The sequence below is a fragment of the Amphiprion ocellaris genome, chromosome 3 (genome assembly GCF_022539595.1).
Source record: "Amphiprion ocellaris isolate individual 3 ecotype Okinawa chromosome 3, ASM2253959v1, whole genome shotgun sequence".
Taxonomy (NCBI): domain Eukaryota; kingdom Metazoa; phylum Chordata; class Actinopteri; family Pomacentridae; genus Amphiprion; species Amphiprion ocellaris.
This window is the reverse complement of record NC_072768.1, coordinates 13610085-13626409: the sequence shown is the minus strand read 5'-3', so window position 1 is coordinate 13626409 and position 16325 is coordinate 13610085. Positions and strand designations below refer to the sequence as shown.

General features: G+C 41.8%; 1 protein-coding gene across 1 annotated transcript; it reads left to right on the top strand.

Moving 5' to 3' along the window:
* The first annotated feature begins 456 nt into the window (after positions 1–456).
* On the top strand, positions 457–11304 carry LOC111584499 (p53-induced death domain-containing protein 1). Its single transcript, XM_055009029.1, has 15 exons — positions 457–1538; positions 1733–2146; positions 2257–2409; positions 2530–2581; positions 2690–2891; positions 3141–3290; positions 3378–3551; positions 3633–3780; positions 3863–3998; positions 4089–4239; positions 4455–4578; positions 4731–4846; positions 7029–7136; positions 7413–7609; positions 9423–11304. Exons 1-15 carry the CDS (start codon positions 881–883, stop codon positions 9655–9657), a joined length of 3018 nt encoding a protein of 1005 aa, XP_054865004.1. The 5' UTR covers positions 457–880; the 3' UTR covers positions 9658–11304.
* Positions 11305–16325: the final 5021 nt, after the last annotated feature.

Below are 16325 nucleotides of genomic sequence, written 5' to 3'. Positions count from 1 at the left end.
TAGGGTCTTCGCACCATTCGGTACTCGGACCCTAATAATTCCTTGCATTTCAATAGGGTCTTCGCACCATTCGGTGCTCGGACCCTAATAAAACATTTAACTTTTAGTTTTTTTTTTAAAGAAACTGGTTACAGGGTGAGCCATTTGCAGATATTTTGTGGTGCGCGTTTTTATCAGCACACAAATCATGAGAACAGGGCAGCAAAAGCAGATTAAACAGCGCCGCCCGCTGGCCGAGAAGGGAATGACCTCTCCCGGACACGTTGACACAACCGTCCCGCCCTCTGTTGAAACTTTGGCGGCGCCGACATCGTTGTGCTTGATGTTTTGTACATGAACACCGGGAGAGGCGGGGCTAGTGCTTCAAATCGGACACTCATGCGTAGACTCCGCCCGTCCTTTGCCGGGAGACGCTGTAAGAAAAGCGAACGAGCACTTGTGACGCAGGCTCTTGTCTTTAAAAACATTTAGACTCAAGGAAGTAGTGTTACAGAGTAGTAAACAGTTCAGCCCGGACACTATTGTTACTTGTTGTTTAGTGAAGAAAACCGAATAAACAAGTAAGCAACACGTAACGGAACATAAATGTGTCCACGGAGGCAAGAAGATATGTAACTTTATAGCTAACTTTGATTTATTTGTTGAATGTGGGAGTGCTATACCGTAGCTGTGACTAGCTAATAACGCTAGCTATTGTAACGGATGCATCTTATTTATTTAGAAAACATGGCTGTCTTTTAGTCCTATGTAGCTGTTATGACAATTAAACCTAGTAAGTCATGTCACGAGTAACGTTACGGACACGTAGTAAGAAAACCTCGGGACTGTACTGGACTTGTAGGCAGCTCAGCTAGTTATTTAGCTGTCCGGTGTGTCTTCAATGGAGAGAAGCAGCGAAAAAGATGCAGCTTCTGATGAAGAGAGTATAGACCAGACAGCCAGCTGGATAACGAAGCCAAGCAGATCTGAGGATGGCGAGATGGAGATTACACCTGCATCCAAAGGTGGAGGTCCAGACATCTCCGCAGATGTTTTGGCTCGTCGAGTTTGGGAGAGGCTTGTCACCAGAGATGAGGAGAAGTCAGAAAAGGAGACTGGACCTACAGTATCAAGCGGTGTGATGTCTGAAGTCCAGGCAGAAGTTGTCGAACCAGAGAGGGATGCTCCTTCAGTGTCTCCCTCCAGCCTCATGGACACATGTGATCCGTCCATATCCAGTCTCTGCACCTCCTCCTCTTCCTCCAGCTGTCACCCCACAAACTTCTCTTTGTCATCCTCATCTTCCTCTGCTTCTGTCTTGTCTCTGACTCCACCCTTGCCTCCCTCTGTGGAGCTCTCAGCTGTGTTGACTGATACAAGAATGACCCTGGACGTGTACCAGGGAGGAGCCGCTGCATTACCACTGCTATGGAGGTCCATCCCAGATCAGCTGAGGGGCCTACAGTACCTGAGACTGGGCTCGGAGGATAAACCAGGGCTGGATGGTGCTCTGGATGTCCTACCCCATCTGACAGGGCTGCGCTCACTGTCTATTCGAGGTGCTTTTCTCATTTTATGAAGTAACATCTACTTACTTTCTTAGATGTGTAAAGTTCCTGATTCACATTATTTTGTTACATCTTCAGTTTTTAGTCTCAGTAAAACTTGTACATGCAAGAGTATATGAAGTATAATGTTGGTATCATTCTGTCTTTTTTCTCACTTCTAACTGCACTAATCTTTCTTATTAAAGGACATTGTTTATGTGACTCACAAGGTGAACACCTTCCTGGCCTCCTCACCACTTTGCCCACGTCTCTTTCCTCCCTTTCTTACCTGGTGCACCTGGATCTTTCCTTCAACCAGCTCTCCTGTCTGCCATCTTGCCTGCTCAGCCTGCCTGTGCTGTCTTCATTACTTCTCTGTTATAACCACCTCTCAGCTTTGCCTCCTGATATAAGCCAGCTTTCCTCCCTCACCTCACTCTCCCTCCTGGGGAACAAGCTGGCGTCTCTTCCCCCGAGTCTGGGTCATCTGAAAGCACTACAGACACTGGATGTGTCACATAACCTCCTGCAGCAGCTACCTGATGAAATTGGGTCTCTGGAGGAGCTCGTTAAGCTGGAATTGTCTCACAACAGGCTGAAGCAGCTACCACAGAGCATGGGTAAGAGTGAAAACACCACCAGAGAAATCAACTGGAATTCTCATTTTCTTAAGTAAGTGTGTAATTGCAATGACATAAAAAGAAATAATCCTGTCTTCTTTGTTGCTCAGGCTCTCTCCTTTCACTCAGGGAACTTGTCATCTACAGCAATGACCTCCGCATGATCCCACAATGTCTGAACAAACTGCCTAGGCTTAAAATAGATGTCCGTGACAATCCTTTGGGACGACCCCCAACACCTCCTCCTCTCCCTCCTACACCTGGTGAGCAGAGGGAAAAAAAGCTTCACATTGATTCAGATAGTTTTGACTGTAGTCCACAAACGCAATATTTACATTTGCTGTCAGTATATTCACTCCATTTCATCGCTGTTTTCTCACCAGATCAAGCAGAAACAAAAATTCCAGAGTTGCACCTTGGATTTAATCAGCACAGGTACAATGTCACTCTCGTATGCTCATATTTTCTTATTATGTGAAGTAATATTGTCAGCGAAGATCTGACTGACAGCATTAAAGGTGTCATGCTTCTTTTGTTCCATAGTTTTTGTGTTTCGTCTGCTGGGTGTCATGTGTTTATCCCAGGGGGGGCTGAGCTGGTGTTCCCCCCAGGGTGCCTGGTGACAACCACAAGACTGGAGTGGGCCGAGAGAAGGCCTCAGAGAAAGTGGGTGTGGCTGGAGGAGCATGACATCCTACTGAGTCGTCCGCTGGAGCTCCGTCCTCATGGAATTACATTTTTAAAGGTATGCAAAGGGTTGTAAACTGAACGTAATTCACCTATTTAGCAAATCTGTTATAGACTAGGTTTTCTATTGGTTACTTTCTATCTATCTATCTATCTATCTATCTATCTATCTATCTATCTATCTATCTATCTATCTATCTATCTATCTATCTATCTAGTAATAATTTTGTTCCTTCTGCTGAATCTGTTTTTTTTCTTTTTTACACTTGCATGAGATAAATGTACATTATCTTTAAAATCCTTACAGCCTGTGGAGGTATGTGTGCCATATCATCGGACAAGAAAAAGGGAGGTGGTGCTGCAGAGGTTTGACGGACAGTCGTGGAGCACTCTGCCCACTGATCTACGGAGAGGGAGCGAGAGCCATAGCAGTCACCCTGGGGGACGTCCAGCTAGGGTAAACATCAAACTTCACACTGCAAAAGAATAAAAATACAACTTGTAATGCTGGTGTTGAAAAAGTGACTTCTTGTTGTGTCTGTAGCTGGCCTGCTGCTCAGTGAGCCACTTCTCCTGGTTTATGGCAGTGTCCCGTCCAGTAAAGGACAGTTGCTCTGTTACAGCAGCTGGAGCCCTGTTGGTATCCAGTGCTGACCCTGGAGTCAAGCTCCACTTCCCTCCAGACTCCACAGTGCAGACTCGTACCGTAACTTTACAGGTAAAATCAGCGAGCAGCAGCACCATTTTTCAGTTTATTTGCACGATAATCTGCAAGATCTTGGTGTCTCCTCATCTCTAGGTGCTGGAGGTGTCTGTGTCGGAGGTGCAGTCACTGTGTGGTGATCCTCAGGCAAGAGTCAGCCCCCTCCTGTGTCTCTCCCAGACTCCCAGTGTTCATTTCCTGCAACCAGTCAAAGTTCAGATCCCTCTGCCATCTGGAGTCACAGGTATAATACACCGTCCTGACTTTTACACATGTATAGTACCAGAAGAGATAAGCATGTATTAACATGCTGGGTGCTTCTACAGGCCATACAGTTGATATGTCCTGCCTGCATCTGCTCCATGGAGACTCCACTGCCCAAACCTGGACTGACATCACATCACAAGTGTCTCTCTACGTGACCCATTTGTATGCCATTTTCTACATCACACATTTCTCATGGTAGGTTTCTGTACTGTATTCTCATGATGTATGTGTGATATATATCTCACACTGTATTATTATACCTTTGCATTGTCTGCACCGTCACAGGTACTGGCTGTGGTACACCACACGCACCTGTGTTAGTGGGGTTGTCAGGAAGGTCTATCAAAGGCTAAAACAGTTTAAAGTTCAGTTCCTCGTCCTTCAGCGCAAAACTGATCCCTCACAAGTTCTGCTGCAGTGCTTACCTGCCAACAAGGTTTGTAATGCTTCATTCTATGCTGCTACTGTGGAGTTTAATAGCACTACTGACACCACAAACAGCCTTTGTATCAGCTGACCTATAGCAGCCTCTGTGTGTTTTATGTCTTAGCCTTGAGGATGTGTGACTGAACTGATTTGTCAATGGTGCGTGTGTCTTTGTAAAAATTTATGCACAGATGCTAAGTGGTGATTGTGACGGTTCCTTCACAGATAGAGTGCAGAGTGGAGTCTTTGTCAGAGCAATATGACGGCCCCCAGCCGTCAGACTTGTGTGACCTACTGGAGGGAGAGCAGTTCTTCGCTGGCTTTGAGAGGGGCTTAGATATCAGCACAGGTCTGAAGTCCACTTTGTGGCTCTATCTTAAATAAACAATTTTCCTTTGCTCCTTTTCCTTCCAAGGTCTTATAATGTGCTGTTGTGTAATAATTTTCCTGACACAGCTTTTTGCAAGAAGTCTTAGACTGACAGTATCCTGTCTTCTCCAGACAGACCAGACTGTGTGGAAGGAAGACTGTGTTTCGTGTTTTATTCCAGCCTGAAGAATCTGAAAGAAGTGTACGTCTGTCCAGCTCAGGGTCAGAAGGGACCAGTTAGAGGACAAGTAAGACAAATATATTCAACAGCCAAATAAATACTAATGTATTGCGCTACATTTTCTGTTGGGACATGTATAGTTAACATTGTGCAATCTAAATTTCCACAGTACATAGTGATACAGAAATTCCAAGGACTGCATGACCTGAACTACTGTATGTTTCAACAGACAATAAGTAATAGATTGTACATATTAACTATCTACGTGCAGTGCAGCAAATTCTACACAGTGTTAACCAAATTTCAGACCCTTCATCTAATATTTTTTGCATAATATAGAAAGTAATTGACACATCTTTCAACATAAAGTGGTTTATTTACAGTCACAGTCCCAGAATGTAAATTACAATTAAGTCAAAACCTGCAGTCAAAACACAAATAAAACATTAATCTATCAAAGCTGTATGTGAAGTAGCAGCTATGTATGCTCAGTATATTTTAATTTTGATAAGCATACCAGAATCATATACACTATAGAGAGGATTTATTGGAATAAAAGCGAAGCCATTGCTCTCCACATACATATCTTTAAACCCCTTTGTTTTTAAAATGAAAGGAATTAAGTATGTGAGCATGAATAATACTTCTCCAGTTATATAAACATTTTTAGTAATAATGGCCCAAGATGACTGCACTCTCTTAAAAATCATATACACTATAGCTTTGTTTCCGTGGGGGAGAGTGGAAACAGCAAAAACGGATGCGCTACCTCGACTAACATATATTATCTCCTCTATGTTTCGACAAATTCCCCTGGCTGGGGCTCAAAGACATTAAATCTGTTTTTGTTTGTTTTCTGTGAAGCAGTAGGAATTCAAGAATCCCATATAAGAAAGCAGCCAAGGTTTCAATGGCTTCTTTTAGTGTTATCTGTCCTGTTATGCCACATAAACACTGTGCTGATCCTATAAATCCAAATCTAAACCATGCAGCTGAGAATGATCAGAAGAAAACACAAAATATGTTTCTTAAAACTCTTTGGTTCCACCCTTAACTACCTTCAGCAGATGATTATGAGGTAATAAAATTATCTGTTAAAGCCCACACCCTTACTGCATGTTGTAGCCTCTTTACATTTTTTGTCTTTCTCCACTATTATTATCTAATTAAAAAGCCAAAATAAATCCCCCCGCCCCAGATTCTTGTTTTTTGCATATGCACAGACTGCACATTATGTTGTAAGTAAGACAGGCAATGAGGATGCCTCTGCTGCCTGGCATGATGAATGTGATAACACTTTTAAAAGAGGTGCAATAACCGGAGGAGTGGTGTTCTCGATATATGCTTTATTTCTCAAGATCCGTCCTTATCAGTAATATTCTGTGCAACTCACATCGGAACACAATATTAAGACATCAAGAAATCTGAAAATCGACTATCAGCTCCCCTAAATCTATCAGATGCAGAATTATTCAGTCCAAAATATTATACAGGTCACACCTCTGGTTTCACTGTGAGAATAGAGAAATGTTATTTCAGTCTTCCTGTCTGCTCTGTAGTGTGCTTGCTTGGTCATCAGATAGAAGGAAGTACAGATACAACTAGAATTATTCTTATAAACTGGACAGAAAATAGGCAACCCTGCTTTTATAGGGACTCATGGTTAGAAGAATAGTATCACTCTATCCTCAGGGAGAGATGCAATTGGACCGGGGAAGAGTTTGTCAAAAGAAGATTACGTCCTAATCAATGTAACTGTTTGCTGCAATTTAATCACAGACTTAAAACTTAAATAGTGTGATGGGTGCATTACTTACTTTCACTGAGTCCACTTTACCTTTAATAAAGACTAAAAACCTACCATAGAAAAAAGGAACTATTTGGTAGTATTTTTATTTGTATTACATTGGATAACCATATCCATCTTTGTGATCACCTAATATTCATCCATTATCGATACACCACTTAATCCTCATTAGGGTGGTCACAGGAAGGCTGGAGTCTATCCCAGCTGACTCGGGGCGAAGGCAGGGGACACCCTGGACAGGTCACCAGTCCACATATACAATCACACTCGCATTCACTGATCACCTAATATTCATTGGAAAAAATCGAAAAGTGCACTAGCTCACCATAGTTGCTCAGCTCAAGGCCAGTCAGAGAATGCCATTGTTATTTTGTCCCATGAATCATGATCCAAGTATTGTTTGGACAACACACTGGAAATGTGCTTTGCCCCTTTGCTACAGGTGTCGTTTTACAGAGGGGAGATTCCCAGTGACTTGCCAGAGGAAGTTGCCAGAAAGAGGAAAGGACTTGACAGCCAGTGGCTGGCAACTTTACCACTAAAACTTCCTGTGAGTTAAGTGGCGGATCACATTTTTGTCTTCTTAATTTCCTGACTGCATACATTTTTGCAATTGTTGATTGTTTTTAAATTAACTTTTGCATTTTATCCTAAAATATTTTATGCTATTTAAAATATCCTCTCCATTAACATGTTTATTTAGTATCTAAAGTTCATATAAGCATTGCTGCTGTGAATAATTATTCCTAAATGCTGTGCTCGTTATGCTTCAGTGTACAAGTACTTTCACCAGCTGAAAGGAACGCTTTGTGTATTTTTCTTGTAGGCACTCAACTCAGAGAACAGTTTCATCATGGAGGAGCTCCAGTATCCTCCTCTGAACCTGGGTGACCCTGAGAGCGGCTACCTGACAGAGGCCAACCTGCTGTCCATCTCTCTTCAGATATCACAGGACTGGCGTGTTATTGGCATCAATCTTGGCTTGAGCTACCAAGAGTTGGACCGCATCCAGTACAAGTACAGGTAGGAATGAAAAGCAGAGTTTTTTTTTCAAAATTAGCAGAACAAGCCTCTTTCAGGGAATGCATTTGGACATGTAATACTGGTTTTCTTGTGACTAAGAGTAATGTTAGTAGAAAACATGAAAGACAATGAGTCTGTGTTACTCTATTTGACAAAAATATTTGCTTTTCTGACCATTTGATTAGCAAAAATGTCTGTTGCTAATGCACCAATGTCTGTCTATGCTTGAGTAGATTAAACCGATATAAACAAAACTAGTCTAAAAAATCATATTTATTTAGTGACATTCTCTATTACTATTACTCTGTTACTATTAATAAAAATAATGACAAATTTATTTAAAAAATGGATGTATTTATAACTGATTTCCACTTTGGTGCTTCAGTTTCAGGGCCCTAGTATTGTACAGCCTGGCTCACTGATATACTTTCATGACTTGTAGGAACACTTAAATAGAGCCATATGTTTCTGTGCTTTTCTTGCAACGATGGGTCACAATGTCTGCTGTGAGAAAGGTCTGTGTAGCAATATTGGTAATTCACCAGTGGAAACTATATATTGTTATTTGGTAAAAAGTCATCTAAATTTGCGTTTGTTTTGAGGCCAATATAGACACAACACTAATGAAATATAACTCCAAAAAAATAATAACAAATCTTTTTGTTTAACCAGAAATATTTAAATTCTTAACCCCTTGATGCCTATTGTTGCAAATTCGCATCATACCACTTTCATTCAGACTGCAGCCGAGATAGCGTATCCATTCATCCAATGCTGGTTTGTGCATATTCAATACGTACCTCGGAACCTTTTACAAGCACTGGTTTCTCATAGGACCAGTCGGAGTGGAACCTAATTATTATATATCTGTTATTATTATTATATATCTATTCTATGTGTAATAGATACATTATCAATCTCTACTTATTTTAGCATCAGTTGGAAAGCAAAAACACACAAAAAATGTTTTTTATTTAATTTTAAATAAGTTCAGGAGTCAAGGGGTTAAAATTGGCATTTGAACAATGTGTGCCTTCAGCAAGAGTCTATAAAGAGTCTAAATGCACTTGCACTTTAGAAGTCTGCAACAATTAATACATGCAGATATGAAAATCGAGCAGAGATTTAGATAAAAATGTAAATTTGCTGTTAAAGGATGTCTGCATGAGTCAATGATGTAATCAGTTCGTGCACATGGGTTCTGGCACAGCCAAAGCCTCTACGGAAACAAGATTGAGGGAGATGGCATGTAATTGGAGAAAATCCCGCAGTGGGAGAGAAATGGTACAGAATTTTGATTGTTTTAATCTGCACTGTCAGCCATCACTAAGCCATCTGGGACACTGCAGGAGATTACATACAGGCCGATGCTCATCTGGCCCTCCCCCTTCTCCTCATGTTCAGAAAACCTCTCATGATGCATCCTGGAGGTGGGAGAAAAATTCATCATGTAAAATCATATATACACATTCTGGTGACAGTTTTATGAGTTAGATTTTGATGCAGGAATGTTAGGCTAATGGATGAATGGAATGAATGTCCATCCATCCATTAGCCTATCCCAGCTGACTCGAGACGAACGCAGAGAGGAATAAATGTTTTTAATTTATTTATACGTCACTGCTGCAGATATGAGGTGCACATATCTGGTTATTTGGCAAAAATAATCTTGTGGTAATGTGATAATTAATCATATTTTAAATCAAAAAGATTAATGAGTTACCTTTCCACCCATTAGTAGATCACTGCAGCTTGAGGCATATAATGTAATATAATGTAAATTTTTATGGTTATGTTCTGCTTTACCTACCAGGGACAACCTTGGCGCCTTGGTGCTGGACATGCTGTTCCGCTGGGCTCGGGCACAGAGCAATGCAGGACCTGGGGCAGTGTCAAGGCTGGTGGCTGCGATGATAGAGAGCGGCAGGAGAGACATAGCAGATGAGATCGAGGACATCGTCAACATAGGGAGGAGAAAGTACTCAGAATCACTGAGGCGAGTAGGACTGGAAGCAGAGAGCTTCTCCCTCGGTGAAACACAGCAGTAGACGAGCCCACGCTGGGTGCAGATGGTGGACTTACACTTGAGTAACCTGTTTGTTTACAGTGGGGCCCCATCATCTCATCCCGTTGTCTAAACAACTGTCCTGAAGCACAAATGGTGTCTCTTTGTCACAGCCACAGCCGGCAGCACCTTTCATAAGACTTACAGAAGAACAGGTGAAATGGATGGATGGCAGAATGACCTGTGGCTTGGTTATTTTATACTTTTAGAAACTGTCAGTATGCAAAGCAAGCTATGGAAGTCTGTTTCTGCCAAGAAAAGAAAAAAAAAATGTAATAGTGTAATAGTAACAGATGTAGTGCTATGTAATAATTTTAGCATAGTGTGCAATCATTTTGAATCATCTCAGGATTTTAACTTAGGAAGTCAAATTTTTTGCATTAGGGCTAAACAATTACCGAAAATGTTACCAGAAGTCAAGTGCCATATCCAAATCACCAAAGCAGCAAACCATTTTAAATTAAGCATCATGGTATTAAAGAGATGTTCCAGCCTTTCATATTCTCCAGGCCAAAGGGAACATGCTTGTTTGGTGCAGACTGCAGTAAAATTACATAATTGTTTATATGTTTGTTTCAGTGTAAAAGAGTTTAACTCATCACTCATATTGGCACTTGCAATATCTGTCATTTTATTCACATTAGGATTTTTGTTTATCGTTCAGCCATGCAATGTTTGTTACACTTTACAAAGCAAGCACTACTTTTTCTCTGATTTCACCTCAGTATTTCAAAAGTCACTTTATTTTAACGTAGCACTTAGTAATTTTGACCAAGTATCATGACTTTGTAGCTCATAACATTGTTTCAGTATCTCATTGTTTTGACTTTTTAAAAAAAAAAAAAATCACACCTAAGCGCCCATTCTTGCTTTCTGCATCCATAGACACGAGGTGATTTGGACATGGTTCTGTTACTACAATAGGTCTACGACTGTCTGAAACACACGGGGCTTCCATGGATGTTTCCAAAAGACTGCACTTTTCGTAGGATATGACAGCTCCTTACAGATGGGGTTGTAGCACCATGTTGGTGATTATTTCCTAGCAAGCATAATGGGCGGATGTACCGCAGGATATCTGGAAAATTTAGAACTTCCAGCTGTATTTGGGTGCTGTCAATTTAAAGCATACACAAATCAAAGCTCCTCTGAAGTCTGGCAGCAACTACCTCAATTACACCACTTTTATTGATGAATTATAAAGGTGTGGATGACAGAATCTTCTCCTACCAAGCCACAGATTTTGGGCTGCATGCTGACTCGGGTGGATGATTAAATTTACAACATGCCTACCCTTGTGCACACATGAAGGCGGACAGCATTAATGGACCTAAACTTGACATGTTTTTCTTTCTTTTTCTTTTTTTTTCCTGGCAGAAATGAGCCTCCACAGATTTCACAGGTACCTGTTCAGGCAGAGCAAACACTGGCAGCTGTGGGACTGTTCACAGGTCTGAGTGATGCTCTAAAAGTGCAGGAGGCAGCCTTTTTTACAGCTGATTAAATCTCTTTCTTGAGTGCCTTTGGTCAGTGAGTAGTCAGCTGCTGAAACATCTCAGTAACACGTCAGGATATTACATTTTTGTAATGTAAGTTTCTATCAATTTAACGAGTAAACCTGTGATCTAAATTGTGTGGGTGTCAGCTGTTATTATTTTTAGTATTCTGCAGGGAGTGTGATGGTGACTCACTCACGTTTGCTGCTGCATGTCCCCCTTCACCCCCGATATTTAAACTCTGTTTTTTTCTATTTTTGTACTCAAGGTCATTGTGTAGAGATGAAACGTCACGATGACGCGGGCTCCCATCCCCCACCCCCACACTGTCAGTGCACATAAAAAATGTGTGTGTATTTCTACTACATACCACTAGAGGACCCCTGTTTTAAATCCCCTTTCTGTTTTTTTTTATTCCTCCATCGCCAGCCAGGCTGCTCCCTCCTCCTCCTCCTCCTCCCTCCCTGCCTGCCTGCCTTCACTCCCACCTCCTCCACCTCCCTCCTCCGGACTCAAATGCTACTATCGCCGGTAGGTTAGCTGCTGTCGGTCTGTCAGCCGGAGACACTGACTGTAAAGGCTTTGATTTCTCAGCCCCACCGCCCCGGAGGAGACCAAGGAAACGGCTCTGTGCGGTATGTACACACCGGGATGCGGTCAAAAAAGTCCGGTAACGATGTGTCTGTTGGCGTGAAGCCGTTAGAGTCTCACCTGGAGATGAAGGTAAAAGCTTAAATTAGAGATAACACGAAGCACCGTGTGGCATTTAAAGCTGGGGTTTTGTGTGTCGCCTCAGTGAGAGACGGTTAAATCATTTTCCCGTTATGTCGCGGCTTCATCCTCCGGTGGTGTGAAGATGCGGGGTTTAACGGTAACGTCGGGCCTCTTGCGGACTACCGTTATGAAACTGAAAGGTACCGGGGGTCGTTAATGTGCCGTTACACACACTCAGGTGTTACCGTTATCTGTGGACGCGTTTCAGACCAGCGGTGTTAGCTTAACTTTAACGGTGCGCACGGACGTTTTTAGCTAGTTTTGATTGTCACCGGGTCAGAGTCCGTTATTTCTCCTGCCAGGGAGCCTCTGCGGCCGCCTTGTAGTGTCGGTGTAATTATCATGTGGGCTGGATGTTGGTAGTGGAGGTAAACCCACTTAAACTGAGCCCACCTCCGCTCACTGCCAGAGCTGCTGACAGCCTCACACTCTCTAGCTAAACATTAGCATAGTGTCACCTCTAGAATAAAAGCCAAGCATAGCATTTTAACCACAATATAAGTGTTAGGAATGATTTTTTTTTTTAGTGAATATCAATGAAGGCGGCCTTTAAACTCCCCCAAAGCATTACACGAGTTAAATATTCAACTGCTGAGCAAGCTGTCATGCCAACCTGCAGCCAGGCTTCTTTTACAAATACATCTCAGAGTATATAATGAAGAAGCCAAGCAGTGTAATAAAGCATTCCTGCTGCCTTGAAATTATTGATGAGCTGAGCCATTCTTGGGTGTAGGGTGACATCCTGTGCTTTCCACTGGAACTGTTCTACCTTTATGCCCAGGAGATTGATTCACCCTCATTCGGCACAAAACAACAGCCATATGTTATGTATTAGTTTGTCTATGGGCAGGACCATACTTTGAAGTCCCACAGGCAAGGCTTGCTAAATGTCACTGGAATCCTGTGTGTGCACTGAATGGGAATGATGAGTAGCTGCTGTGTGAAAGTTACAGTCACGCAGGGTATCCCTTACTGTAATATGCAACTGTAACCAGACACTTCAATGATGAATTTGCCTTTTTTTTTCAAGGAGAGTCCACCAACAGTGCTGTTATTATTTCTTTATCAAGGCTGTAGGAAAGCTGAGATGGAGGCAAAACAGCGGATAAGAGAGAAAAGCCCCAGATGACTCCAGAAACTGGGCCACTAGGGATACCTGCGCTGTCAGAGGAGGGACTAAACACTACACCACCCCTTTGTAAAGAAAGGGCGCTTTTTGCTCCCTGAAAGCTAGTCTTTGCCTACAGCAGGTGATTACAACAATGAATAATTGTGCCAGTGTAACGGGTACACTATGAACTCTTGTTGTGGAAATGCATTGCCGTGTCCAGATCATAACTCTCACTCCTCTGGTTGTAAATGGAGATTGCGAGACAGCTTCTATAAGTAGGCATTAGGTTTATAATCCTGATGCTGTGGGGAAGAGGGAATAGTAATCAGATTTATGTGTGACACCACAAATTTCCTCCCTTATTCCTGCACATCCGTGGATGTCCAAAAATAGATCTTATAAACCATCATTTATAAAAAGCACCATAATAGCATCATAGCAGCTGTCAGTTCTTTGTGAAAAACAGATATATAGCTGTCAGTGCAGAGGACTGTTTTAAACCCATTCCTCTGAAAAATAATCATGAAACAAATATGCAAAGATTTTGCTCTGGAGCTAAGTCATATAATTCTAGATCACATTAGCTTTGCAGTAAATTCAAATTGTGTTATTAATTGGCTACAGAAGGAGTGCAAAACTGCACAGATTGAGTTTTATATTAGATCTGCCCTCTGTACTCTTGAATCCCAGAGAAGTACTTGACATCTGATGGAGGATTGCAGAAACACTCTTGTGTCTGTAACCGTGCTCAGTGCTCTGTAGATGGCTTAGAGTTTGCAGTGTGTTAATCAAACCAGTCCATGTGAGACAGATGGACTGGTAACAACAGCCTGCACGGCACTCATGAGGAGGACGCGTGTGATTTTCAGTTCTTTACTGTCTTCAGCTCGCACAGTCACGTGAGCTGAGTGCTGACTTCCACAATGGCTTGTCACTATAGCTACTCACTTCCTTTTATCATTCACCCAACTCACTGTTGTTTAGTCAGCAAGACCTTCACCCCGTTGGCACTCGAGAACAAACAAGCCGCCAAGGAGCTGTGATGGGCAAGGTAATTTTTTCCTCTGGCTGATTTGAATGAAGGCAATTCCATTTGCATTCCGTTTGCATCGGAAATAGACTGGGGTGGATTCGTGTCCAGATTTTCAGTATCTGTAGGATTATTTTTTATCTTTCTGTAATTCTATTGTGAGTGAGATGTGCTTCAGGGCAGATTAGTACAAGCTTCTAGCTACATCACTTTTTCTCTGATTTCTACCAGCACCTATTCAGTTCTGTCAGTTTTTTTAATGCATAATCATTTCTTTTGTTGGTAGGGAAAATTGCTGATTCTTGTGAATTTAATGTGTCTGCAGATTCAGTACAAACATGCATCTGTCAGTTGATTCACTTATTTTTGCCTAAAAATGGTCAAAGTTCCTCATTTAAAAATAAAAAATCACTTTAAAAAAGTTGAGAGGTTGTATGAAATTTGACTGTTCATAGTAATATCCGCTATCATGTAGATTTAAGTTGTTAAAATGCGCAGTATGCAGTTTATCTGATCAAAAATGTATTAAAACAAATACAATACAATAACTTTATTAATCCCCGAAGGAAAATTCAGTTGTCTGGGGTCTCATCTGTTTTCTTTAGAATTATCCAAATCCAAATGCCAAAATATAACATTTCTTCAATTTAATTGCATTCATTTCAATTATTTAGTCTTATTTATATCTTAAATTCTGTTTCTTATTCGCTTTTATTATCAAATTATATTTAAAGCAGTACAGTTTTACAAGGTGCTATATAAATTAAGTTTATTAGCATGCGCTATTATACATTATTAACCTTAATTAATGGTAGCTGAATGATTTTTTTTGCTTTCAGATGAGAAAATTACCTAGAATCACATTTATAATAACTATCCCTTTGCTGCATTATTCTTTGTAGTGCATATAAAATGTGGTTTCGTTCATAAATGGTATGCAGAGCATTATGCAACCTCTGCTCCACCTGAACAAGAGCACATGGACTAAAGCATTAAACTTACAGCACTGGTCCGTGATTGGTTCAAGTTTTTTATAGTCACCTTAACTTGTAGCAACAGATTTCATGTAGATTGTTAATGTGTTCTTGTCAGTGAGGCAGGGTTGATTGCCCCATTGTTCAAGTCCAAGTGATGAACATGCATCAGAGGTCAAGGATCTGAGCTGTTATCTGTCTCAGTCGGCACCTGAACTCTTTATCAAGTGTGTCTAATGGCTGGTTTAGGAGGACTTGGCTTAAGTAGTTAAACTCAAGGTTCTACATATTGTTTACTCATCAGTACTTATAAGCTCCAGTGATATAGACTCACAATATGACCTCAGTGCGAGTGTATGTGTGTCTGTCTGGTTGACTGGTTTGATAGAAATGGTTTTTAGTCAGTTTTCCCCCATTTTATTGTCTTGTTTGCCTGAAGTATTTCTGTGAATTTGAAAATGACTTCTAGAGGTGTGCTTATGTGAGGTCTTGTGAAAAATTCCACTGCAGCTTCCTGACTGTTTAAGTTTTGTCATGCTGTGAGAATTAAAGAAAAAAATCCTTGCAGATTTGGTTGACTAGCAGTGGCTCTTGCTTTGGACACTTCACACAGAGGCTAGTTGTTTCCATACAGACTCCAATTGTCATGACAAGACACTGCAGCCAGGCTATGGCTGGGGGTCAAATGAATGTCCTGGTGCAGACGCTGTCGTGTGGTGTAGATGAAGGGAAGTGGACGAGTAAAGCTGCAGGCATGGAGGACAAGGAGGTAGATGTCAGTTTGATAGGTGACTCATATGAGATGGCAGTGATCTTTACAACCCATACATTTTCTCCTCAGTCCAGACCCTATAGTCTGCATGGAATTATGATTTAAGGAGGTGTCAAAGTGTTAAGCAGCTAGTGATAAACAGTAAGAGGACGACTGGCGATGGAGGTGGATTGAAGTCAGCTGTGTGAAGCCCCAGGGAGCAGAGAGGAGGATGCTGCCCGGCCAACAAACACCAGGGAGGCGGCTCACTGACCTGCCCTCACCCCTTCCCTCCTCCACCTCTGGAGCAGCTGCTGAAGGCCTCAAGTCCCCATCTAAACTAAACACACCAGACTGCAGCTGCACTCATGCCCAGATAGAGTCATCGGAAACCTAAACATCCACCCCTGCAGTGCTATCTCCCTGGAAGAAGATCTGAGAGATTCGTGATACCGGTGCTGTACGACTGAATGTATATGCACTTCACAAAGAAACCCACAAGTCAGCAGCAAGAT